General features: G+C 35.0%; 4 protein-coding genes and 1 pseudogene across 7 annotated transcripts; 4 read left to right on the forward strand and 1 right to left on the reverse strand.

Annotated features, from left to right (window-relative positions):
* Positions 1-903: 903 nt before the first annotated feature.
* AT1G29620 (Cytochrome C oxidase polypeptide VIB family protein) lies at positions 904-2,558 on the forward strand (the record flags this gene model as incomplete). Its single annotated transcript, NM_102702.1, has 5 exons — positions 904-965; positions 1,070-1,126; positions 1,221-1,339; positions 2,175-2,224; positions 2,406-2,558. 5 exons carry the CDS (start codon positions 904-906, stop codon positions 2,556-2,558), a joined length of 441 nt encoding a protein of 146 aa, NP_174255.1.
* Positions 2,559-2,967: 409 nt separating this feature from the next.
* AT1G29630 (5'-3' exonuclease family protein) lies at positions 2,968-7,374 on the forward strand. 3 transcript variants are annotated; one of them, NM_001084155.2, is made up of 14 exons: positions 2,996-3,288; positions 3,658-3,777; positions 3,896-4,019; positions 4,120-4,257; positions 4,402-4,611; positions 4,786-4,961; positions 5,047-5,119; positions 5,215-5,338; positions 5,526-5,686; positions 5,763-5,817; positions 5,906-6,432; positions 6,533-6,578; positions 6,690-6,900; positions 6,998-7,374. In NM_001084155.2, the coding sequence occupies exons 1-14, from the start codon at positions 3,128-3,130 to the stop codon at positions 7,077-7,079; spliced, it is 2,208 nt and encodes a 735-aa protein (NP_001077624.1). In that variant the 5' UTR covers positions 2,996-3,127; the 3' UTR covers positions 7,080-7,374. The 3 variants fall into 3 exon arrangements, with proteins under 3 accessions (NP_001117381.1, NP_001077624.1, NP_174256.2); NM_001123909.1 differs by having other exon boundaries at positions 2,968-3,288; positions 3,896-4,257; positions 6,998-7,277; NM_102703.5 differs by lacking the exon at positions 4,402-4,611 and having other exon boundaries at positions 3,007-3,288; positions 6,998-7,277.
* A 1,804-nt stretch (positions 7,375-9,178) lies between these two features.
* Positions 9,179-10,023, reverse strand: AT1G29640 (senescence regulator (Protein of unknown function, DUF584)). Its single transcript, NM_102704.3, has one exon. It carries the CDS (start codon positions 9,920-9,922, stop codon positions 9,500-9,502), a length of 423 nt encoding a protein of 140 aa, NP_174257.1. The 5' UTR covers positions 9,923-10,023; the 3' UTR covers positions 9,179-9,499.
* A 1,123-nt stretch (positions 10,024-11,146) lies between these two features.
* Positions 11,147-16,736, forward strand: AT1G29650 (annotated as a pseudogene; the record flags this gene model as incomplete). Its single annotated transcript has 1 exon — positions 11,147-16,736.
* Positions 16,737-25,215: 8,479 nt separating this feature from the next.
* Positions 25,216-27,546, forward strand: AT1G29660 (GDSL-like Lipase/Acylhydrolase superfamily protein). The gene is made up of 5 exons (NM_102706.3): positions 25,216-25,739; positions 25,900-26,024; positions 26,136-26,381; positions 26,570-26,825; positions 26,942-27,546. The coding sequence occupies exons 1-5, from the start codon at positions 25,496-25,498 to the stop codon at positions 27,163-27,165; spliced, it is 1,095 nt and encodes a 364-aa protein (NP_174259.1). The 5' UTR covers positions 25,216-25,495; the 3' UTR covers positions 27,166-27,546.
* Positions 27,547-27,876: the final 330 nt, after the last annotated feature.

Raw genomic sequence — 27,876 nt, forward strand, 5'->3', positions numbered from 1 at the left:
CATAATCATTGATCATGCGTTTTTAATAGACTTTAGCAACATAATGTATGTGATTTGTTACATGGCCACTCATTCCAACTAAAAAAGCATATTCTTAACTACATCAAAAATAATTATGCATACACCAAGAAAATAAAAACTACAAACCAAACACCATTATTTTTAACTACATAACACCAAATTCTGCTAAACTTGTAGAACATATCTTATTTTTAAATCAAACATAATACTTTCTTATTCTATTTTTTATATGCTGAAATCAATTGTATTTTTAGATGAAAACTTACTCATTTCGAATTTTTTCTTCCGAATTTGTGTTGGGATTAAACTTTTAATATTGATTCTTAAGCCTATTAATTAGTACCATCACAGCCATTAATAAATCTTGACCAATTTAATGAAAATGATGTTGATAATGTATTTTTCTTTTTCTGGTGTGTATCACTATATCTTTGTGGTCATGCAATGATTTATATTTTGATTAAGTTGGCATAAAAACCTTTCAGACTAAACATCTACAAAATTGCGACTCCATTAAATTACTGTTTGACTAAAATTAATTAGTAACTTTTTTTTCTTCTTAAATCACATTTGATTTGTTCATTCCTTTATACAATTTGTTTGTTGGGTTTTTTTTTTGATGCAAATAAAGGGAATTGGACATGTTTAGGCACTTTTACAAACTTTTATTTCTTTTGAGACACTTCTCACGTACAAGACACTTTTCCTTGTTTTTGAAAAATAAATGGACAATTATATCCCCACCCATCTAAACCAAAAATTTACTTAACCGGTTAAAAAGGTTTTGTTTTGATTTGGTTCTCTTCTAATAAATCGACAGTTGATATTTACAGATGAGAAAAGGAAGTTACCTTCGCCGACTGAAATTATCTCACAATATCAATGTCGATGGTTGTTAATTCTTCCGACCAAGCAATTACTATGGAAAGTCTCGGAATCTCCGGGTCACTGTTTCTTGAATTGGTTAATATTACTGTGCAACGATCTCTCTCCCTTCAAACAAAACCTCTGGAACAATTTAAATTGAGTTGCCTCCGCCTTAACCAAGGCATTGTGACGATGTTTTTTGCAACGAATTAACCGCCACTGTGATTGGAGAGATGACGTAGAAGTCGATTAGGAATCTCCCCATGATTCGGGTTATCGTTTGGATCTGACTCTGTTTCTGCATCGTCTCCTCCGGAAGAAGTTTTAAAAAGGAAACGACCTACAAGGCTTGATATACCGATTGGTGTTGATGGATTTGTAGCTCCGATTTCTTCATCGGCCGATGTAACTGTGACGTCGAGGGAGGAATGTAGAGAGGTTGAAAGAGAAGGTGATGATTATTCTGTTTATTGTAAGAGAGGAAGAAGAGAAGCTAGAGAGGTTGTATCAAGTTGGGCTCCAATGATAATGTTAGATGAGCAAACAAAAAAGTGCTAATTTTATCGATCTATAAACACATTCGCAGCAAATCAAAGACATACTTGTCCATTAATGATTGTCCAAGCAGTCCAGTCCATATGGTCATCAAATGACTCACATGGTAGTTTCATACTAATACATAAGTTTATACATAAACAATAAACGCCAATCCAAAGTACATTATCCATGTCTATTTGACCATTTATCCACATGTGTATAGACATGTTGAGACAATTTTATCGAGTTATAAACACATTCACAGCAAATCAAAGACAGACTTGTCCATTAATGATTGTCCAAGCAGTCCAGTACATATGGTCATCTAATAAGTCATATGATAGTTTCATACTAATACATAAGTTTATACATGAACAATAAACATCAATCCAAAGTACATTATCCATGTTTCTTTGACCATTTATCCACATGTATATAGACATGTTGATACAATTTTATCGAGCTATAAACACATTCGCAGCAAATCAAAGACATACTTGTCCATTAATGATTGTCCAAGCAGTCCAGTCCATGATCATCTAAAGACTCACATGATAGTTTCATACTAATACATAAGTTTATACATGAACAATAAACGTCAATCCAAAGTATATTATCCATGTTTCTTTGACCATTTATCCACATGTGTATAGACAGTCAGTTACGTAGACCTCAGTCAGTTAAGGAACTTCTCCAAATCTGCCAACATCTCTACATATTTTAATGTAGACGTAATAGGTTGGTTTGAGGATATGAGGACACCGTCAACAATGAGGAGATAAGCAAGCCGAAGTCTATGGTAAGAAGATAAGGTCTTGTGATTAACATTTTTGAAATATCACCTAACGTAGCATTCATGTCTTCACCTATTAGCTCTTCACAATGTTGGGTATTATAAATAAAATTAGCACACGATTGAATAATTGGAGCAAATAAAATGATTGGAGAAGATTAATACCTTACATTTGAGGACCGAGTAGAAGTTACTAGCACACGCCGGAGACGACGAATCGATTAAGAGACAAGAAAATGAAGACGATGACGGGAGAACAACTGTTGACGACGACGACGGGAGAGGACGAATTAATGTCAGCCGATTGAAAGCTTTGTTGATGATAACGACGAGAGAGTGACGAGGAAATGACTTTGTCGGTAGAAAACTCGTCGGGATGATCGCCGGAGTCGAGATGATGTTATCGGCGTTGTGATGATTTTAACTGTCCAGATAAATGAAACTGTAAAATCGTCGTGAAGGATTGGGTGAGAAAAAGAAGTTTCTCACAAATTGGTTTTAGTTTAGAGATTGAGATTAAAAAATTAAACCGAAAACCGGCTAAATTTGTTAGGTTTTGTTAAACCAACGATTTCAGGGTAAAATGGTAATTCTACTGAGTTAAAGTGATTAATGTTTTTAAAGTGCCTATTTATGGCTAAAGTTTCAAAATAGTGCCTTTACGTGTAATATTCTCGCAAATAAATTATAATCTTTTATAATTTATGAATTAAAAAATCTTTCGAGAGTCTTTGGTCAGAGAAAATCTGGTCAAAATCCCTAATTAGAATTTTCCCGCCAGATTTGTCAAAACACCCCTCCTCGATTGTCGATACAGTCCAGGTTCCTGAAATGTTCTCGTCAGGGCGACATTAGGGTTTCTTCATTCCCGTCCTTCAGATTCGTATTTGAAACAGGAAGGAGAGAAAAATGGGTATACAAGGGCTTTTGCCGTTGTTGAAATCGATAATGGTACCGATTCATATCAAGGAGCTCGAGGGTTGTATCGTCGCCGTCGATACATATTCATGGCTACACAAAGGGGCTTTATCTTGTAGCCGAGAGCTCTGCAAGGGATTACCCACCAAGAGGTTCGTCTCTCTCCCTCCTCTCAAGTTGCTTGATGAATCCCAGATATAGATTGATATTGATTTTGGTTTTGCCCAATTAGTAGAAAGTGGGTTTCTTTGTCTCGAAGTCTATGGTCCTAATTCGTTAGGCAAACTCTGAAAAATCAAACCTTTTCTGGTTATTATTTGATGGGCATTTCGATTTCTATCTCTTGAGGATGTTAGGTAAACCAAACTCGAAAGATTTGGGTGTTCTAGAATTTTCACCATTAGGCTTGTTGGGTAACGTGATTGAGATCTCGTTTTACACTTTAAGATGTGTTCTCGTGTTACTGTTCTGGTTCTGGTTTTGTAGAAGATAATGAGTTTTACTGGTGTTTAATCTTTCAGGCATATTCAATACTGTATGCATAGAGTGAATTTACTTCGCCATCATGGAGTGAAGCCTATCATGGTCTTTGATGGAGGTCCGTTACCGATGAAACTAGAACAAGAGAATAAGCGTGCTAGGTATGCAAACATTGGCTAACTAATATAAGCAGAATATGCAAATGTATGTTTGTTTTCTTGGTTATCATCTTACAAGTTTCAAACCAAGTCATTTCTTTTCTATAACAATCAAGTTCAGGTCCAGAAAGGAAAATCTTGCTCGTGCATTGGAGCATGAAGCAAATGGAAATTCCTCAGCTGCTTATGAGTGCTACTCAAAGGCCGTAGATATTTCACCTTCTATTGCACATGAGTTGATACAGGTAACAGTACTCTTCTCCTGATAAAAAGATTCATAGTTGTCTTTAATTGCTTTGTTTTCCATTTCTTTGAACCGAAGTTTTCTAATTTCTACCATTCAAGGTTCTGAGGCAGGAGAATGTTGATTACGTTGTTGCTCCTTACGAAGCTGATGCGCAGATGGCATTCTTAGCTATTACTAAGCAAGTTGATGCGATTATCACTGAGGATTCTGATCTCATACCTTTTGGCTGCCTAAGAGTAAGCTTTCTGTTACACTTTGCATGAGATATATGCAGTTCATCAGAATTTCCATTTCATTACTGGTATATAGAATTTTAATTCCTTATCGACACGACACTAGAGTATAATTCAAAACTTCAACTGCTAATTTTTATGTAATAGATCATTTTCAAAATGGACAAGTTTGGTCATGGTGTTGAGTTTCAAGCCTCCAAGCTACCCAAAAATAAGGATCTCAGTCTATCAGGATTTTCAAGCCAAATGCTTCTCGAAATGTGCATATTAAGTGGCTGCGATTATTTGCAGTCACTTCCAGGAATGGGACTCAAAAGAGCACATGCACTCATTACAAAATTCAAAAGCTATGACAGGGTATACATTCTTTTCTCACTTAACAAGGAACTTGGTCAAGCAAGAGCATGTTTAATTCAAAAACTGGATACTAATTTTTTTACAGAACTAGCTTTAGATTTTCCGGCATCAATCATATATACTCAGTTTTGGAAAAGAGTTTACTTGTGTGATATGTTGCTAGTTTGCTTTCAGGTAATTAAGCACTTAAAGTACAGCACAGTTTCAGTTCCTCCTCTTTATGAAGAGTCATTCAAGAGAGCTTTACTGACTTTCAAGCATCAACGTGTCTATGACCCAAATGCTGAAGATATCATACACTTGTGTGACATTTCTGACAACCTTGGTGAAGATTCAGATTTTGTAGGCCCATATCCTTTGAGACAAGTATTTTGACACTAGGCCTCCATTTATCAAAATTAATTAACATCTAATTGATTTCTTAACATAATTCACATCGATGCCACAAGATATTGCTAAGGGTATAGCTCTAGGCCAGCTTGATCCCTTCACACAGTTGCCATTCCAGGTATATTAAGACTTTTTTCTATTTATAGTGTCTCCTTCTTTTTCCCTCCCGGAGATGTTTTCTTGACTCGTTGTCTTGTTTTCTTGAATGAATAGGCTGAGAGTGTTACTCCTAAATTGGCTGTTGATGATATATCCCGTCCCAAAAGTTTCAAACCTGAAACTGTAAAGAAAAAGCTTGATTTGCCAGTCCAAAAAAACCTTCTCACCAAGTACTTCTGTATCCTTAAATGGCGCATCCCATATATTTCTTTGCAGTTTATTACATTTGGAATGGGGTTTACTTGGTTTAGTAGGATTTTTGTTTTGATCAAGATGTCCTGTATGTCTTTAAGAGTTTCAATAGCTGTTGAAACTGGAGATGTTTTTTTATCTGATCTACTTGTTCTTCACTTAACATCTGAAAGGCTTTGCGTCTGTTGAGGCAAAAAGAAAATTCAAGGCTCCTAGGATATCACCAATGTCTCTGACCCCAACTGATGAGTCTCCAAGCATTCCTGATGACAACACACCAGATTTAGATGCTCTTTCAAGCCAGACAACAAATGAATCCCCGGTTTATAGCTTGGTAAGCAACTAGAAGAACCACATTTTTGATCTGGTCGAAAGTTGTATCACAAGCTCGAATCTCTTTGTGTCTTTAGGGTGAGAATCCATGTGTTAGCGAAGTTGCAGAGAAAAGAGATTCACCCGATGACGGTACAATATTTATTTATTTCCATGATTGAAAAAAATTATACTCTAAACTTACTATCCTGACTTACCTTTTACGCATCACAATCTTTAGATGCAGTGGAAAGGAATCACAAGGACCTTCATCATAAATACTGCGAACGGGAAGTGGATAGGCCGAAGTCAGATAGTTTGAAGGTTATAGTAAGAAGCAAGTATTTTAAGCAGAAACAGGAGGACAAAAGTCTGAAACAATCGATCCCATGTCTTAATGATTGCTCTGTGATTGGTCAGAGAAAGGCTGTTAAAACTGTGATTAACATGTCAAGCGCGTCTAAAAGAGAAGAGAGTCACAGAGCTATAGCAACAAGTCCATGTTTACACCATGACCGAATCTACAACGATCATGAAGATGCTAAAGAAGCGAGTTTCTCTGCCATGAACGAGGTGGCTGAGAGAACAATAAACACCCACAAGATTAACCATCAGATCAATGAAGAAGAACAGAACCCATCCGTTGAAATTCCTTCTGCCTTTAGTACTCCCGAGAATGTTATACCTCTCTCTTCCATTGCTATTGATAGTTGCCATGGAGTTGCAACAGGGAAGAGGAAGCTTGACTCAGATGAAAACCTTCACAAGGTTAGATATTGTTCTATTAGCCAATGTGACAATGTCCATATTTGCCGCTTATGCTATCATTATTCAAGCCATTTATCAACTTTTCTAACTATTTCTTCAGGAAAATTTGAAATCCAAGCACATGCGCATGGATGAAACTGATACTGGTAATTATAGAAATTCTTGCTCCCATAAATACCTGGATCTATATAATTGTTATATAGGCGCAATGGGATCTTTGACGGAAACTGATTTTATTCATGTACTATCTTGTGAAGCTCTTAATGCAGAAACACCATTAGAAACCGATGATGTTGAGAAGTTTGGATCGAACATTTCACATATAGGGCATTACTCAGAAATAGCAGAGAAATCAGTGGAAAGATTTGTCTCAGCTATATCGTCTTTCAAATATTCTGGGACTGGCTCTCGTGCTAGCGGTCTCCGTGCCCCTCTCAAAGATATCCGCAACACTTGTCCGTCCAAAGGGTAAACATTTTTACCTCTGATAGTATAATATCTTCAGTACTTTTGGTGATTGATGCAATATTCTCATAGAGATTTAATTGGTTTTGTCAAAAAAAAGGTTATCTCTTAAACCAGACATCAGCAAGTTTGGCTATGCGTCAAGCAACCGACACATGGTGACAAAGTCAAGGAGAATGTGAGCTCAGATTTGTAAGTTAACCATCTCTTTAGAGCCACATGTGAGAGCTTTAGCTTTAGAATTAACTTCTTGGTCGCATGATGATATTTTTGGTGTTGTGTCTGTATTAGCTTTCTACTTACTGTGCATAGCATTCTTGTTCAAAGACACTTCACACAACAGTTGGATTCATAAATGAAACAACTTTCAACTTGTCATCTCTAGGAAAATCATAAATTTTTGAAAATTGTTTTCATAAAGTGAAAGTTGCAGAGAACCAAAAGGCAATAGTGTGCAAGCAAATGCAATAAATGTTATAATTGGGCCAAATGCAATAGATAGAGCTTTCAAGAGATTTATTGAGAAAAAGACAAGCTCTAATTTCTGTATCAAATGATTTAGGATTGTTTGTATGCACACGTAATAAATTTAGGGAAATTTGTGGCTAAAAAGGTATGCACGTGAACGCTAAAAGAAACATATCATTTGATATGTGCAAGTCCAATCAGATTCTGACAGTTTGGATCATCAAACTCGAAGTTTCTGCTTTTTCTTACACACGTGGTCCACTTGTACTTCCACGTCATCTCACTTACTTTTGCTGTCTTTTTCCTTTTTTAGTGAGTAAAAATCGTTTTTGTAATTCACAATACTACAAGTCTACAATGGATGTTGCGATGGGCCAACGTAATCATCAAATGCAATGTGAACAAACCGATGGTTGATAATGCGATTCTAGCTATGCGTAAGCATTCTATTTTCAATAAACCAGTTTTAATCAACGCAAATTAGTTGATCATATAAAACGTATAAAACGTATTTCTGCAATTAGTTGATCATGATTAATAATAAAAAAATACTAGGTGATACATGATTTGTTTTCCAAATAATAGAATAAATATCCTCTTCTTTTTCTGCTATATTGAAAAATTGTTTTTGACATGTGAGAGTCATGAATCGTCGTTGTTAGTCACGCTATAATTGCACAAAACTTTCTTAGTCTTTTTTTTTTTTTTTGTTAAGAAACTTTCTTGGTCTTTTCCTTCTCAATAAATGACAGACTAGAAGAATTTTATGCAAGTATAATGTGACTTATTATTTCCTTGTCGGTTCTTTAATTTTTTAAAACGCATGTTTATAAGATAAAGGAGCTGCGTAATCTAAAGACTGGGCATGTTAAATTTGAATTTGATACAATCTCTGTTAAAGTATAAACATTACTATAATATCGCTATAAGAATGTGAAAAACAAGCTTGTAAAGTTAGAATATTATAATAATGTATATTACATAATTTAGTCATCAGTAACAAAGTTAATGGATAAGAACTTGGCTAGATGCATGTGCCGTCGGCTTATAATCATGTCATCATGTGTCAAAGTATATATCTACGAGACGCTAATATTCCAAAGGGATGGCTAGTAAGAAAAAGTAATTATGTCATGATCGTTATTATTTTATGATAAGACCTTAATTACCTATTGATCTCTTGCTTATTTTATAAAGATAAGGTTTGAATAATTGATTAAGAACAGAAGAATTTGCTTGGGGTTGGTTAATCGAGTATTTATTAATCAAGTTGTTTTTGTTTGACTATCAAGTTTTTACTACTGCTTCTCCCTACCAATTTGATTATATATACGGTTTTTTCAAGTCTGATTCAACTAGATAGAACCTTAGGTAATTTAATATCTTCAAAACTGGATAAATTTACTTGACCATCATTTTATATCGGTTAAGCTTGACCATGTTATTTTGCTCTTAAAGAAATTAATATATTAGACTCATCTTAAGGTTAGAACTCAATAGTTCAATCAATTCACTACATTTTTTTTTTTATTTTTTTTTAAAATATAGATGTTTTTAAACGTCAAAAACACCTAGAATTTCATAAATTCTTAGTCTGGAATTTGGTCTAGAATCTTCAAAATTTATTATGAAAAAATTACATGTATAAAATAATGCAAATTTTCTCGCGTTGATGTCACCGGCCAGAAATGTCTCTTTCTTGCTCTCTCTCATAATCAATTACAACAGAACAGCTGTTTCTGTTCGTCTTTTGTCCTCATCTTATTCATTAGAGAAACAAATAATAGAGATCTTCATAATACATTCATAAATTTCATTTTCTTACGACAAATTCAATTTCGTCAGCGCAAAAGAAGTGTTGATGAAGAACAACAATTAGAGCAAAAGTAAAACTTATATTTTTCTTCTTCTTTTTTCTATTACATTTAAGAGAATCAAAAATTAAGAATAAACAAGGAAATTAATGTTCTTTTCTTTTTGACATTTTCCTTTTGACATTCAATTAAAAATCAAACTAAAAAAAAAACAATTACGAGAACCGCTGATTACTTCTTCGACTAAAAACAAAAAAAAAAAAATTGGAAGATCGAAAAAAATTAATCAAAATCCAAAACCAGTCCGGTTTAATCCAATTTCAAGCTTCCAAAAACCCGGTTAATTTGAGAACCGAATTACGAACCCGGCTCAGATCTCGTCCTTTAAGAGTTCTTCCGTTACCTGTACAAACGGAAAACGCCATTTGACCTCCTTCCATCCTCCGTCCAACTATCAAATGCGGCGGAATCATTTTCCTTCCTCCGTCGTCATCGGAATATTCCTCCTCCGTCGAATACCTCCTCATCGGTATGTTAACCGGAAGCGAACTAGAAAACGCCGTCACCGCTGAAGGCAACGGCGTCGTTTTACTCCGTCTAGATGACTTGTTCCACACTCTCTCAGAATTTTCCCGGAAATCCACCGGACGGTTATTCTCTTTCTCGTTACCGTCTTCTCGCCGGCGAATCGGAAAGTAATTGTCAGAGAAAATGATCTCAGATTCGTCGAATTCTTCCGACATTTTCAAGAAAACAAATGTTTTTAAAGATGAAACTAAAAAAGGGATTAATAAAGTTAGGGTTTATGAAGAATTAAGATTAGAATTGGATTGGAGAAAACAGTAAGAAGAAGAAGAGAAATGTGAAGGGTTTATATAGAATAGAGGAAACGTAGAGAGTACTCAAGTTTTTTTTTTTGTGTGTGGTTATGTGATGATGTCATCATAATGGCGTTGAGTGCGGACCCCGCTTTTCTTTCTATATCTATACATTGTGTATATAGAATTTAATTAATTTTATACTTTCCTTTATTTTAACACTTTTTATAATAGAATTATGTTTTGTCTTATCCTATATCTGTATAATATAAGATCGAGGACTCTCGTTGGATACTTGGATTGAATTTCTTATATTTTTAGCCTAACTATATCACATTGGACACATCTTATCCATAGAATGTCATTGGTTTAAGAGGTTTTGAAAAATAGATTAATTTTGTTTTTGGTAGGGTGAAAGATATATTAATTGGTATTAAGATTAAAATATAGGAAGTTTGAATTATTTTGGTAAATTTGAATTTTTCATTTTCGAAAAAGTAAATTTTCACTTTAGAAGATGTATTCCCCAAAAGTTTAAGTCAAAGTGATACATTTATTTATATTTTCAAGTTTTTTCATATTAAATTACTAGATAAATCATTTTCGTCAAGATTTTTTTTGTTGATTGAATCAAGACATCGACGACACAGAAAAAAGAATCAAATTAAGATAATGCTATGTTAATATTTGATTATAATTCCTTTACAATAATAACCCATCCGGATGATAAAATGTGATAATAATTAACAAGACTGATTCAATTTCAATTTCAAATGACCTAGTCGGTTTAAATATAAAGGTAGTTAATATATATCTCATATATATAAATCAATTATAATTTATAATATGGAAAAAAAAATATATGGTAGAATAGAACCGTAGAAGTATAATAAGTTTCCCCTCTTTTGGGCTTAGAACCCTCTTTCTCTCTCAGTGTCTTTTCACTAGGGTAAGAATAGAGCTTTTGGCTGAATAATCTCGATCCCTCAGCCGCATTCCACTGTTCCCTTGTCTGATAAAGCTCAATTCTTGGGGTTTCTCAATAGTGTTTTCAAGGTTTCCGTTCGATCTTCCATCGGTTTTCTTCTACTAAAGGTCTCCGCGGTTCAGTAAAGCTTCTTGTAGGGGGAAGTTCTTTGAGGTTCTGCAATGTCGGCTGCAATGGACAGAGCTTTAATGGAGAAGTCTTTGGATGACAAAGATGAACCATTCGAGATGCCGGATTTGCCTGATCTCATGTCTTGTGAAAGGAATAAGCTCTGTTTAATAGGGAGGGTTCTCAACCCTAGTTGTCAACCGATGAAACACTTGATTCGTAATATGCCAAGGAAGTGGCAGAAAGAAGGGAAAGTCAAAGGTGTAGCTCTTTCGGATGAAAGATTCCAGTTCATTTTCGATTCCAAACATGATCTTGAAGATGTCCTGGCGAAAGGAGTGCATTCCTTTAATGAATGGTCCATTATTGTGGACAGATGGTATGAGCACCCTCCAGACGACTATTTACGGTTCATGCCCTTGTGGGTTCAAATCTGGAACATTCCGGTGAATTATTACACTGAGAAAGCTATCACGAAGCTTGGTGATCTCATTGGTGAGGTCAAAGAGGTGGTGTTCAACCCGGATTTGCATCAGGCTCAGAAATTTGTCCGGGTTAAGGTGCTCTTTGATGTCTCTAGACCGTTAAGGAGATCCAAAGTCATCAATTTCAAACATGGAGAATCAGCCACGGTAAAATTCCATTATGAAAGGATTCAAAAGAGGTGTTATGAATGCCAGCGGTTAACTCATGAGAAAGATATGTGCCCTCTCCTGATCAAGGCTCGTCAAGACAAAGCGGCTGCTTCGAGACAAGGAGTATCCATTCCAAGAGCTCCACCACAGCCTGTTTTAAAGGAAGGGGACCCTCTTTTTGGTGTCTTACAAGAAAGTCAGGTGGGTTTGGATCCCAACACAGGAAGACCAAGAATTGCTCCAGAGGTCTTGGAAGGTATGAGGCAATACCTCAGAGTTGCAAATGCAGAGGAGCGTTCTATTCGGGTAGACAGAGTAATTCAATCTGTTAGAGAGACTGAAAAAGATCCCTTTACTCAGAAAACTGTTCTGCGATTGGAAGCCTTACCCTTAGTGCACTATGATCTGTCTAAGGAAAAAGGGTTGGTCTTCGGTTATGATCAGGAAGAATCTTCAAGTCAAGGAATCAGTTTCAACCTCAACTCGTCTTCTGGTGTTGCTGAATCGTCACAGCCGCAAGACGCTAGAGAGTGGTTGTTGAAGAAGCCGATCAGGAATTCCTTCACGGAGGCTGGTAGCTTCCTTGCTCTCTCTCAACCTTTTCCGGATAGTTCAATGGTTCAGAGTCCTAATCTCTTTGAGATAGGCTCTACTGGGACTACTACGAAAAAGACGAAGCAAAGGAACAGATCGCCCAAACATGCTAGGAAACCTAAGCCTAGAGATCCTTTGTGTAGTTTGTCTGATCAAAAGCTCAAAGAAGGTGCAGCATCTGGTTCTAAAGAGAATAGAAAGGCAGTTGACAAGGGTCCGAGCACTGCAAAATCCATCAAGCTCAACCCGAAATTGGTGGTCCCAAATGAGGGACCGTCCAACGCCTAATGAGTCTTATCAGCTGGAATTGTCAAGGATTGGGACGGTCTCAAGACTTGGCGATTCCTAGACTCATGGAAATGAGGCGTTCTCATTTTCCTGAGGTGTTATTTTTAATGGAAACCAAGAATTGTAGTAATGTAGTAGTAGACCTGCAAGAATGGTTAGGGTATGAGAGGGTTTTTACAGTTAATCCAGTGGGCCTTAGTGGCGGTTTGGCCTTGCTCTGGAAAAAAGGTGTTGTTGTTAATGTAAAATTTGCAGACAAGAATCTTATTGATTTTCATCTCCAATTTGGTTCCTTTGATTTCTATGTCTCTTGTGTTTATGGAGATCCGGCTTTTAGTAACAGGCATCTGGTTTGGGAAAAACTTACTATGATTAGGCTTAACAGAAAAGATCCTTGGTGTATGCTAGGGGATTTTAATGCCATTTTGCATAATGGTGAGAAAAAAGGAGGTCCCAGAAGAGGTGATTCTGCTTTCCTTCCCTTCAAAGATATGCTGGAAAGTTGTGACATGTTAGAGTTACCAAGCAAAGGAAATGCTTTTACCTAGGGAGGTAAGAGAGGAAATTTGTATATTTAGAGTCGCCTAGATCGTCGCTTTGGGAACAAGAACTGGTTCAAGGCTTTTCCGGTGTCCAATCAAGAGTTTTTGGATAAAAGGGGTTCTGATCATCGTCCTGTCCTTGTAAGATTGGATAAGACCACGGTGGAGTACAGAGGCAATTTCAGGTTTGATAAACGTCTTTTCAATCAACCTAACGTAAAAGAAGTCATTTGTCTAGCATGGAATGGTAATCAAACTCTCAGGAGGGTTTCTACTATGGAAAAGCTCAAGATGTGCATATCAGCTTTAAGTAAATGGAAACAGGAGAACAATTGTAACTCGTTGACTCGGATTACTCAGGCGAGGGCTGCTTTAGAGTTTGAACAGTCTTCTGATTTCCCTAGTACTGAATTGGTTTGGACTCTTAAAAATGATCTTTGTAAAGCAAACCAAGACGAAGAAACTTTTTAGAGTCAAAAAAGTAGAGCAAAATGGATGCACAGTGGCGATATGAATACCTCCTTTTTCCATGCATCTGTCAAGGATAACAGGGGTAAACAGCATATTGAGCAGATGAATGATATCAATGGTCATCTACACAAAGATGAAGAGTCGAAAGGTTTGATTGTGGTTGCCTACTTCAATGAGTTATTCAAATCCTCGAATCCTAGCAGCTTTCAGGATCTTTTTGAGGATTATCCATCTCGGGTGACTGAAGGAATGAATACTGTGCTTGCAGGATCTGTCTCTAAGAATGAGGTTAGAGACGCAATTTTTGGGATTAGAAGCTCAAGTGCTCCTGGAGCTGATTGGTTCACTGGGTTCTTTTTCCAGAAATACTGGAGCATCATTGGCCCTCAAGTTACAATGGAGATTTAGAATTTCTTTAGTCAAGGGACTTTTCCTAAAGAATGGAATTTCACTCAATTGTGTTTGCTCCCTAAAAAGAAGAAACCAGACAAGATGACAGATTTAAGGCCTATAAGTCTGTGTTCAGTTATGTACAAGATCATATCAAAGATTATGGTTAAGCGGCTGCAACCTTTTCTCCCTGATCTGGTCTCTCCTAATCAATCAGCTTTTGTGCCTGACAGGTTGATCTCAGATAATATTTTGATAGCACACGAAGTGGTACATGGACTGCGCACTCACAAGACGGTGTCTAAAGAGTTCATAGCAATCAAATCTGATATGTCCAAAGCGTTTGACAGGGTCGAGTGGAACTATGTTAAGGCCTTGTTAGAAGCGTTGGGTTTTCATCAGAAATAAGTGGCATGGTTTATGTTCATGATTACTTCAGTCTCCTTCACAGTTCTGATTAATGACAAAGCTCATGGCAAAATCATTCCAACAAGAGGGTTGAGGCAAGGAGATCCGTTATCACCCTTCTTGTTTATTTTGTGTTCAGAAGGTCTAACTCACCTCATGAACCGTGCTGAAAGCCAGAGTCTCATTAGTGGTATCCGCTTTTCTCCTAATGGACCAGCTATTCACCACCTGCTGTTTACGGATGATAGTTTGTTCATGTGTAAAGCGGATAAGAAAGAAGTGGCAGTGATAAAAAACATTTTCAAGGTTTATGGTGATGCTACAGGACAAATGATAAATTTTGAAAAGTCTAGTATCACTTTTGGGTCAAAGGTTGAAGAGGGTTGTAAAGAGTGGATTAAAGCAGCGCTGGGAATCACAAATGAGGGTGGAGCAGGCACTTATCTCGGTCTCCCTGAGTGTTTCAGCGGTTCTAAGGTCCAGCTTTTAGACTATATTAGGGACCGGTTGAAGTCAAGGCTGTCGGGTTGGTTTGCTAGAATCTTATCTCTTGGAGGTAAGCAGATTCTTCTTAAAGCAGTTGCGATGGCGATGCCGGTTTACGCAATATCCTGCTTTAAACTAACTAAGACCACTTGTGAGAACCTATCAAGTGCAATGGCTGACTTTTGGTGGAACGCTCTTGAACATAAAAGGAAGACTCACTGGGTCAGTTGGGAGAAGATGTGTCTGTCTAAGGAAAATGGAGGGTTGGGCTTTAGGGATATTGAAAGTTTCAATCAAGCTCTTTTGGCAAAGCAAGCTTGGAGATTATTACAATATCCCTCCTGTCTTTTTGCTCAGTTTTTCAAAAAAGTCGGTATTTTCCTGATGAAGATTTCTTAGAAGCTGATCTAGGAGCCAGACCATCCTATGCTTGGAGAAGTGTTTTGCATGGCAGGGATTTGCTTACTAAGGGGCTAAGGAAAGAAATTGGTAATGGTAATTCCATAAGTGTATGGATGGACAACTGGATTTACGACAATGGACCCCGTATCCCTCTTCAAAAGCATTTCTCTGTTAGTTTGAACCTGAGGGTGAAAGATTTAATCAACCTTGATGGAAGATGCTGGAATAGAGATTTGCTTCAGGATTTGTTTTTTCAGGTGGATATTGATCTCATTTGTAAGAAAAAGCCTGTGGTTGACATGGATGACTTTTGGGTTTGGTTGCACTCTAAATCAGGAGAGTATTCGGTTAAGTCCGGTTACTGGTTGGTCTTCCAATCCAATAAACCGGAGCTACTCTTTAAGGCTTGTAGGCAACCGTCTACTAATGGGTTGAAAGAAAAGATTTGGTCCACATCTACTTTTCCCAAAATCAAGCTCTTTCTTTGGAGAATATTGAGTGCTGCTCTTCCTGTTGCGGATCAAATTCTCAGAAGAGGAATGAATGTTGATCCTTGTTGTCAAATCTGTGGTCAAGAAGGTGAATCTATAAACCATGTGCTTTTTACTTGTTCAGTGGCTAGGCAGGTATGAGCGTTATCGGGAGTCCCCACCCCCGAGTTTGGTTTTCAGAATAGCTCCATTTTTGCCAACATTCAGTTCCTTTTTGAGCTGAGTTTTTTAGCCAGGGTTCCAGTTCAGGTAAAAAGGTCTTGGCCTTGGGTTTTATGGAGGTTATGGAAGAATAGAAACTTGTTATTATTCGAAGGAATAAGTTTTTGCCCCTTAAGCTCCATTCTTAAGATAGGAGATGATGTGTAGGAATGGTTTCTGGCACAATCTCTTATCCGTCTAGTGGATCCAGAGGAGAACAATCGGGCTGACCCTTGTAGGCCACGTTGGGACCCTCCTCCGATAGGTTGGGTTAAATGCAATGTTGGAGCGGTCTGGTCAGGGAAAAAAAAGCTTTGTGGTGGGTCTTGGGTCGTGAGAGATGATCGTGGTCAGGTTCTGCTTCACAGCCGTAGAGCCTTCGGGAATCTTACAACTAAAAAGGACAGTCAGATCACCTGTGTTCTTTGGGCCATTGAGAGCATGGCTAGTCATAAATTATCGAAGGTTCTGTTTGCTTTCGAACCGGGAGACTTATTGTTTGCTTTTGTTAGGCCGAAAGCGTGGCCTTCTTTTGCTTTACAGGTTTCAGAACTAACACATTTTTTTGAAAAGATTGGAGATTGGAAAGTGGTGGAGGAAAATGTGGTTTCAAACAAGGGGGCTTCTCTTATAGCTCAAAGCGTGGTCAAGGATGGAAGGCTACAATCTTATGTTGCAGTTGGTCATCCGCTTTGGCTTCATCAGTTCTTTGAGGGTGAGAGAATCTTTCTTTAGGTCTTCTCTCCTTGTATTTGGTTTGTTTTTTGGTCCCTCTCTAATCTTTGGCTCTGTAGTTGAATGGCACTTTCTAGTGTTTCATTCTTAACCGTAACTGGTTTTTTTTAAAGATTATGTATCCCAACTTTTATATATATCCTTTCAGTAAGAAAAAAAAAAAAAAAAGTATAATTAATATAGATGGAAAGTTGGAATGATACTTTTGAAGTGTTTAACTGAAAAAGGAAGCTAGGTGCCTGCGCTTACTGACAAATCAGTCTCCGTTTCTTGTGGCCCACGTATTGTTCCACATTATTATTTTATTTTGTGATAAACACATTATTGCATTTCATTATTTCAATTGAGTAATATTTTTACACATCAGAAAACAATATTAAATACATAGCGTGAATTCTTTGAACTGTTTTGGGCAGTGGTCCAATTTACTTCAATCAGAAAACGAAACGATAAAGCTTTCTCATTATCTTTATAATCATCATATGGTACATAATTTAGTTTATGTTTTAAATGTATTGGTTGTTTTACAAGGGAAGATTAATGAATTAGTACGTTGTATGTATCTTTCGAACCTCTTAAAAGTTAAACCTTAATAAGTTTTGGCAAAGACCATTTTAAGTTTTTTAAAAAGGGTATGTAACCCTTTTGTTCGTTGTCTACAATTTACACATGTACATAACCAATTTTGAACATAAAATATGTTATAATATGTTCAAACAAATCACTACACTATATGCATGTTTTGGAAAAAAACTTGCGAATCTTATTTGCCTAATTATTGGCCATTCGGGTGCTATGTACACCCATTTTCTCATTTCGTGATCCATTTTTAAATCAAAATTAGGAGATTATGCATGTGTTCATTCTTACATTAAAATTATTATTCCTTGGTGTTTGTTCATTCTTACTGTTGGTATTAACTATATGAGTTTATAATGGCTTGTTTCAGTGAAATATTTGACAAAAACGAAAGTTTTAGTATCTATAAATAAAAAAACGACGTTGATTGATTAGGAAGTTTGGGTTTCTTAAATAAGAAATTTTTGTTTTGGATTTGATGGATATTTTCTCCCTCATTATTGGTATATAAATATACTATAATGTTGAAATTTTTTATTGTACCAAATTACTAACAACGTTATGTTGATAATAAACGGCATGAGTGATCCGTTTTGTAAAGTAACTAAATAAGATTCTTTACGTGCTCAACAATGACAACATCACGGGGTTTTGTTTCTAACATACCCCATCTCTTTCCAAGCTTTCAAACTCATATATTCTAAGGATACATTGTATTTAAAGAAACTATCATAATACTTAAATCATGGAAATAATGGAATGATGGAAGAATTATAACCAGTGGCATCATGTTCGAAAATATGAAAGTCCATAAAACAAAACATCTTATAAGAAGGTTGCGATTTTGGAAGTATCCATAAGTCAAAGCAGAGCAACCATAATCAGTTAAGCAATTGGTCAAATTATGCTAACCTATACCACTATCTCAGCTTTTGGTTCCAATCCTTTTCTTTTTGGATATACATAAACCATAAAAAAAAATTGAAAACGTCAGTGACTATAATCGTTTTTTTTTTCTCAGACACTAAAGACAGAAATTTAAAACAGTTAATTGTGTTCACATTTTAAGCCATAAACAGTCACAGAATCGTAATAATGATAATGTGAAAACGGTTGCAACCGCGTAAAGGATTATGAAGAAACCGTACTTACCCAATATCACACCATTCTTTAAACAAATTTGAACGACATGCTCTAAGCGACTTCTATCAGAATTTCGAAGACTTTTACAAACTCAGTACTTTTTTGGTAATACTATTTTCATATTTTAAAATGAAGAAGTAAACGACACAAATAGTTGCGGAAGTGACAAAAGAGTTTTGGGCATTGGAAGTGTGTTGTGTTAATTTATGGCATCGTTGGCCTCGTCAATGCAAAACCCTCGTGGGTCTCACTTTCCAGATCTATCTTGAAGTGTGATAAGGCCTTTTGTGAACCAAACACGTGTAATGATTTCGTCATCATCAAATACGGATCTCGAAGTTTATGCTTTGCTTCAAATTCGATTGATGGGACTCTCAATGTCGTCTCTGTACTTGTCTTCTCTTACGTGGCAGATTTTATACTCTTTTAAGATTCATTTATTTTTGGAGTAACTATATTCCTAAATCTTTTGATTCGTGGACTGATACTTGATAAGTGATCACTCTTGAAATAAGTATGTGTTTAAAAAATAGTTTATGCTAGCTGATAAGCTCCATATAGGCTATATAGCTCGATTTTCTTTTTATTGAGTTTGAAACTAAATTATGATTAGATTACCAGACAAAAATATAGATACAGATATTCTAGAAAATTGTGGTGGGGTAAGATCATATGAATACAATTATGTACTATACAATAGAGTTTGAGTCATTAAATAATTATTTTATCTTTTATTAATGCGATGATCCTAAAGTGTATACATTGACACGTCTTAAAGATTGTGAAAACGACTTCAATGTCATCTATAAATTTCTTTGAAAAGAAAGAAAACTTCAGAAAAGAGCGCAGGAGTCAAGAGTTAGGACTCGATTTTTGTAAATTCTTTTTCGTTAATTTGGTGTTGCTATTTTGAGCCACGTTACTAATATGGTTTGAACACCTGTCAGATAAATTCATATATAATCAGATAAGCATGCAATTATATTTTTGTTGATTTAATATTTCGGTAGAAAGAATAAGTAATTTTGTTAAACGATTCATCAAATCACAAATTAGATAAGATGATGAGTTTAGATTTGTTCTATGATCATCACATACGTGTGCGTAAGTATTTGCGTAGGCAGATATATTCCTGCGTTATTATTATATAGATATTGTAGAGTCAATGTTGTGCTGGCTGCAAGACGAACCACAACTAGATTTAGTAAATTACTAATGCTTGCCCGAAGTTATGGTTGATTTAATACGTACGTAAAAGTCAAATGGCAATGTTAGTCACACGAAATTGCTGAATTTAATTACGTAAGTATACGTACGGATTTGTCCAATGATTGATGTTTATTCTTAGGGTTTTGGATACTTATTTACTAAGCAACGTAAATGTTAGATAATCTAATAACAAATGATTTGGAAAAGATGCTTACTAAGTTCTCAGATACAAATGATCATGGCGTTAGTTCCATATGATTTGATTCGAAAATTTATGATGACAATACATTAAAATCCTCGGTTTTATTGGCTAATGCTTTATTCACATTTCACCCCCTACTTCGAAAAATATTGTAGTTATTATGGTTGTTTGATAATTGGTTAATTTTGTTGGTGCTAAAAAGAATTTAGATTATAAGTTCATGACAACAAACAAGCCTTTACTCATCCAATATGTTTGTACTATTTTTGTGTATGTACATCACAATAAGATTTTAATGTACTTATTAATGTGTTTTGTATTAATGATTTTTAATTCCAATATTTTAGAAAAAAAGTTTGTTTTAATGTGGGATTCGAACTCAGGATTCCACGTACACATGCGGTTAAATAAACGGGGAAAAGATTGTATCTAGAGTTGTGGTCTTGTGGATCTTATGAAATAGTATGAAATTTGGACGACAATTTTAGTTACGTTCATAATTGTATGGTCGTTTAGTTGGATAACTAAATTATGATTTAAGATATATTAGCCCAATTAAAGGAAGCCTGACCCAGTTCGGCCCAATTGTAGCTGAGAACTTAGTAGGCCTGGTCGGCACTGATAGCTATATAGAGGATAACATCTATCCCCCGATGGTTCAAAGTTCAAACTTTAACCCAAGTACCCAACCAATATTGATGGGCAATGAAGTTACATCATTGTCATACAGTGCAAGTACTCTTTAAAATTATGAATTTGTAACAACTAACAAAGTAATAGATCTAGACAAGATCATGAAATTACATTGCATTATAGTATTTTTTAAGATAAACAAAATGTAACTAAAACATATAATTTTAGTTTATGCATGGGTAAACTACTACAAAAAAACAAGGGATTTAAAGTCACTTTTTAAATACCCTAACGTAAACACTGACTCTATCTAACAATATAAAGTGACTTTTTAAAATGACTTACAAGTGATGAGGTTAAGTGTTTTAACATCACTTGAAAAACTAACTTTAAAACTAACATCAAAACAAAATGGGCTTTAATTCTTTAATGAACTTTATTTTTTTTTGTCTCAATGCAAAACACATTTGCATTTACACTTATGTTTTGTCTGAATCCAAATACATATTTGTTTGAATCCTTTACATGTTGTCTGAATCAAAGTTGTAAATAAAACAAGGGACAATAGCCAAATGAAATCAAATATCTCAATAGTAAAAACAATACATAATATATAGTTTCATGTTTAGAAAATCAAATAGAAGAATACAAGAATATTGTTAATTTGGTATACAAGTGCCTTGTTCTCATCCAATTTTTATATCAAATCTGATATGCACTTCTTCTTGTACCTCTTCTGAAGCATATCTGAACTGAAACAAAAACATATATGGGCATATGGCAGTCTCAATTTTTCTCAGTCTTACAACACTATAATAACATGATCTTTTTATTCTACAACTACAACTTAGACGATAATAACACTACTTGTACCTTTTGATTCCTTAACTACAACTTAGCCTTAACTACAAACGATTTGAAGAAATAGACTAATCCATAAACCTTGGGATTCAATGCTAATCTAAAAGGTGTTTTCATTAAATGATTTGGAGAAAAAAACTCATCCATTAATTCACTAATAAATAGTTTCAGTTGAGTTAAGTCGTTATTCAATAACTTATTCTGATAGTTCTAAATACTACTATTGGATAGGAGTGTTATAATTTTCATAGCTGTTTGTTGAATGTGGACGTGAGCAGCAAGGCAGAAGAGTAAAAAAACCTCACTTCTCTCAAACCGTTACTAATCTTAATTTCTCTAATTTTGTGACGGAATAATCATATCATTCATATGTCAAATCAAGTCTATGGATATACATGTTTTTGCAATAAGAAGTAAAATACAACATTGTCCCGACAGATCACTATGGCCTGTAAATTGTCCTATATCAGAAGCAATCAATTTTCGAATGATATATGTTGTGTCCAAACAATTTATTACTAAACCAACATTTTGGGATCAATAATGTCATGCGAATTCGTTTAATACTACTATCTTTAAAGTGAAGGTAAAGTAAGCAAAGAGTTACAGTTTGCTATTTTTTTTTTTTTTTTCGAGTTAGATGATTTCGACCATATCATAAGCTAGCATGTTAGATTCCGATATTCCTCGAATTAACAGATAAATTACTTATATATCCGTTTCTATTATGCCATTATAATTTCTTGCAAAAGCATAGATCACTAATGTATATGATCTCTGTCGTATAGCTGTCCAAAAATGGAGAATTTATTTCAAGACAAGAGATTAATTCACATAAATTCATCAAACATTACAAAGTTACCCCCTCTGTTTTAAATTGCAGATAAACATGAACCTGACCGTCAACGTCTTGGAAGATTTAGTTTAAAGCAGGAGCACGTTCCTCACTAACTCAGTTTTTGACTTTTATTTGGTGTCCTACAACTAAAACTCCCAACCAACTCTCATTAACTGCATGCAGTTCCAACTCACTAAACAAAAAAAGCATTTAGGACCAATTAATCGCAACCATTGATTCCTTTATAATAAGACCAATTTGGGTGATAGTACATCGTGAAATAGACCCGCCAGTTGTAAACACAAAATAAACAATAGCACTAATGAAGAACCAATTAATGTAAGTGTTTTTTTCTTTCTTTTTGGTATCCATGTTAAGTGACCAATTACTATAATTTTCTTGGTTAAGGTTAACGTACAAAGGATATTTAAGTTATAGATTTTACTGGTTGATATAAAAAAAAGAAGTTATAGAATTGACTTTTCTAGACTGAATAAATGACGAATAAGTTTCGTTTGGAATCAAGTTTGTGGATCAATCAAAACCCCTTACTAGGTGCATCATGCTTGTCCACACAAAAATGTTTATCGATCTTGTTTCAACGATTAATTACAAATCTCTGTGAAGGCTGAACTATTTCATCAATGCAAAGTTCATAAATTGATAAACGTAATTTTATCTTCGTGACGACTAAGTGATGAGACACCTCTCACACGTATTATGCTTTTGTCTACCATAGCTAGCCAAATCTTTTCATCACTTTTTAATCGTTTTTCATTATAAGTTATTTCTTTACAGTTTACCATTTTTTTTTAAAAAATAGCTGTAGATATTCCAAGCAATGAGCGAAATGTTTTGGGATATCATAATATTGAATATTATTATACTGTTTTCGCATACTTAACATATAAGCATTTTAAAACACGTTATCATTATACATTAAGTTATAAACCAACTTATTTTTCTTTTGAATATAATTTAACATTAAATTAAAAAGCAGATTATCATCATAAGATATTTGATCAAAATACTAATCTATCTAAACATTAACAATATATACTAATTAATATCTTTATGTTTTGTTCAAAATGTACATTCTACAAAACTTTTGTGGGTTTAGTTAACTTTTGTTGATATATATATATATATATATATATATCAGCTTGTAGAAGAGGGGAACCTTTAATCGTGCTAACACGGACCCGATCCAGTTAAAGTGCTTGTATAGCAAAAAATTGATCTGACTATTTATTGCATTAATTGGTATGGTCACGTTAATAAATCTTATTACATTGCGATTGACGTTAACGTATGATGTTACTGCTAACAAGAATTCAAATCAAATTTACAAGAGAAAGGTTCAATTCAAGCCACCATTTTTGCTTTTCTTTTTTTCGCTTCACAAAAAGTTGGATTAGTGAAGCATACTACAACACTCTCTTTAGGGATCGGACCCCTCTATGCACTGTTATGTCGGCTAGTGTCCGCACACCCTACGCAGTATTATTTATTGATACTTACACATAGAATATTTTTTGCCAACATTTTTAGTACCTTGGAATATAGTATATACCGTTGCTCAAATAGTTTCACTAATAATGTGGTTAAAAACAGACGATATTTGATACAATGTACTTTCTCTGTTTCATTTAACTCTTATATTCACATTGTTTTTCTCTTTCAAAATAAGTGATGTATGCAAAATTACCTCATTGTCCCAATTTATCCTTATTGTTTTTCATACTATATCTGTATTTTTTTAAAACTTTTTTTTTGAAGAAACTATTTGTAATTATTGCATTGCTTGTAACATAGAGATAATTATTTGTTTTGCATGTTTTCCTAATAATTGTGCATTTATCCAAAATATATTTATTTTGGAAAAGTAGAGTAATATTCTCTCCGTTTAACAAAAAAAAAAAAAAGACTTATTTAAACGTAAGAATGATAAAGAAAAATAGTTTTTATTTCCATTTCAAGCGTATAAGGTTATAGCAAAATGAAACAGCCAGTTCATAGACAAATTTGAAGATAGTTTTTCGTACATCGGTACATATGATAATGAAGAAGTCTAGACCCAGACACCCAGCTAACGGATCTTAATCTTTCTAGAGTATGCGACTTAGTAAAAGATCAATTCATAGATCAATTCACTGACGTTATTATATCGAAAGCTTTCATGCCCACATAATGTCAAATATCTACCATTTTCTCGAACTTACATTTGAACCATCGATCTCAAATGTAACATGTATGATCGATGTATAATATCATATTTGTATGATGAATGTGTATAATTGTCTATGTGTAACAAGACTTAAGGCGCACGTATCAGCCACCAGGGCGGCTCGTTTTGATTATTACATGTCGAAAAAGTTTTCACAAAGAGTCCGCGTGAATTTAATGCCCCAACCTAACTCTCCTCACTTATTTCCCACTCCTTCCATTTTTAAAGTTTAATCTTTGAAATGAAATATGTCTCTGTATGCGATCGACCATACAACTATTGTTACAGTTTTTTTGACCGAAACGTAAATATCTTTTTAGGCATTATTCATTAGCATTAGACAATAATCAATTATTCTAGACACTGTTAGAAAACACAGCTGCCTAGCTGCCAAGACGACTATCTAGGCAATCAACGGTTTTCTTCCGTCAAAAATAGTCCCAAATCGACTACACTAATTAATCTTATGACACAACCGAATCTTACATATCTAAGACTAAGTTCAGAATCACTATGTCCAAATTTACAAGAACCATTAAACAATAATATACGACCCGATGATAGTTTTTCGAGAAAAAATCTCCACCAATCAAACGATAGGATCGATCGTGTTTGACATATTATATCAAAACCATCGTGATCAATATCTTATAACGCAGTTATTTGTGAGCCGACAAATCCTTTTACCACGAACATACATTTACAGCGTAGTTATTATTATTTCAATCCCATAAGATGTCATTAACTACAGTTCTCTTCGTTTTTTTTGGTGCAACCAATTATAGTTCTCAAAACGAGACACCAAAACAAATACAATTTATAATTGGACCCATCGATTTTAAAGTAAAGTATGCCACAAACTTTAAAAAGGCTAAAAAAAGAAAAGAAAATATAAATACACTTACGTTTCTCAGACTCCATATATAGGACTCAAAACTTCTCTGGATTCTTCACATTTCACCACAACGACCACCACTCCTACACTAACACTTATATCACCAACACATTGTGTTCTACTATACATAAAATTCAGTTCCTAAGTATTTTTGTTTTGTTTTGTGAGATCGATGGAGAGTTACTTGAGGAAATGGTGTTTAGTTTCTGTGTGGGTTTTGCTTTTAGGTTTAGGGTTTAAGGTAAAAGCAGAGCCTCAAGTTCCATGTTACTTCATCTTTGGTGATTCTTTGGTTGACAATGGAAACAACAATCGTCTTAGATCTATTGCAAGAGCCGATTATTTCCCTTACGGCATCGATTTCGGCGGCCCCACCGGCCGTTTTTCCAACGGCAGAACCACCGTCGACGTTCTCAGTAAACCCTTAACTATATCTTTCTTCTTATTTTTTCTTCTCAAAGATATTACTTTCTACTTAATCTGTCTAATTAACTAAACTAGAGTGCGACTGAAATGTTATAATCAGAATCTAACATGTTTTTTTTGTTTTGACATGACTTGTGTGATATAATGAAGCTGAGCTACTTGGATTTGATAACTACATTCCTGCGTATAGTACTGTGAGTGGCCAAGAGATACTTCAAGGAGTCAACTACGCATCTGCAGCTGCTGGAATCAGAGAAGAAACCGGTGCACAATTGGTAACAAAGACAACACTTTGATAATTCTCATGACCTCTCTGTTCTGTTTAAGACTAGAAAAATATTGTTTTAACTTTTTCTTGTTTTTTTGCTTTGCTTTCGGTAATGAAGGGACAAAGGATAACATTTAGTGGGCAAGTAGAGAATTATAAGAACACAGTGGCACAAGTGGTGGAGATTCTTGGAGACGAGTACACTGCAGCAGATTACCTTAAGAGATGCATTTACTCTGTTGGTATGGGAAGCAATGACTATCTTAATAACTACTTCATGCCTCAGTTCTACTCCACTAGCAGACAGTACACTCCCGAACAGTATGCTGACGATCTTATCAGTCGTTACAGGGACCAGCTTAATGTAAGTTTTTCTGTTTAATTCGATGGAAAACTATGGGGTAATTTGGGAGTCCTCTGTTTTTTTTGTATCCTTGATTCTCATTTTGGGATGATCTATTTTATGATATGATCTTTAGCAGTAATTTTAAGTTTATTTTCAATTGAACGTTACTTATTTCACAATCTTTCTTATTTTGCGTGTGTATGAAGGCACTGTACAACTATGGAGCTAGAAAGTTTGCATTGGTAGGAATTGGAGCCATTGGATGTAGTCCGAATGCGCTCGCACAGGGCAGCCAAGACGGAACAACTTGTGTGGAGCGTATCAACTCGGCCAACCGAATCTTCAACAACAGGCTCATATCTATGGTCCAACAACTAAACAACGCTCATTCCGATGCTAGTTTCACTTACATCAATGCTTATGGCGCTTTTCAGGATATAATCGCCAATCCCTCTGCTTATGGTATAATAGAGATATCTTCATGAAACTTAAGCCTATGATTAAATAAATATTCTCTTCTACTTTATGGTAAAAAGAATCTAATCTATATATTGGGTTCTCTGAATGAATGTTTTTAGGGTTTACGAATACGAACACTGCGTGTTGCGGAATTGGAAGGAACGGAGGTCAGCTAACATGTTTACCGGGAGAACCCCCGTGCTTGAACCGAGATGAGTACGTGTTTTGGGATGCATTTCATCCTTCGGCTGCTGCAAACACGGCCATTGCAAAAAGATCTTACAATGCACAAAGATCTTCCGACGTTTATCCGATTGATATCTCGCAATTAGCACAGCTTTGAAAGGACAGAGAATAGGAGAGTTTTACAACAATTGTATGCTTTTCAGGTTATAAATTGAATTATTGGAAATGATTCTGATGTTATGTGTGTACCCAAAGTGTTCAACTTTATAAAAAAAAATAGGGATTGCATTATCTGAGTTACTTCCACAATGTTTTTTTTTTTTTTTTTTTTTTCTTTTCTGTAATCGTGTATTTTCATTCAGTTTCAAAATGTGTAGTCTAGGATTTATTGTCTAAAACTTTTGTTTGGTTGAACACGGCTTCGCTGAAACTGGATCTAGTATATAGATAGGAATTGTGTTAAATTGTTTTGATCATTTGATTTTTATTAACCGTCATTAATCAACTATGAGTACAACAAATGTAAGAAAGAAGACAGAAACATTAAATAATTTGAACGCATCTCTATTCATTACTTCCATTATGCACTTTGAAAAATCTCTTGATCCTCTCAGGAAAGCACGTAACGTAATTCTTTCATACGTAATATTACATTCTCCACCGGGCTAAATAAACCAAGCCCAAAAGTTATCAATGAAGCCCAATAGTTGTCAATCATTTTTTCATATCGAACTAAAAATGTGTTTTTTTTTTTTTTTGTTTTGGTTTTTAAAAATAACATAGAGTGCACCAGCCGGGAACATGTAGTTAATACAATTAACTAAAAAAACATGTAGTTAAATATAATTTTTTTTTTTTTTTTTCTTGT

Source organism: Arabidopsis thaliana (assembly GCF_000001735.4).
Source record: "Arabidopsis thaliana chromosome 1 sequence".
Classification (NCBI taxonomy): domain Eukaryota; kingdom Viridiplantae; phylum Streptophyta; class Magnoliopsida; order Brassicales; family Brassicaceae; genus Arabidopsis; species Arabidopsis thaliana.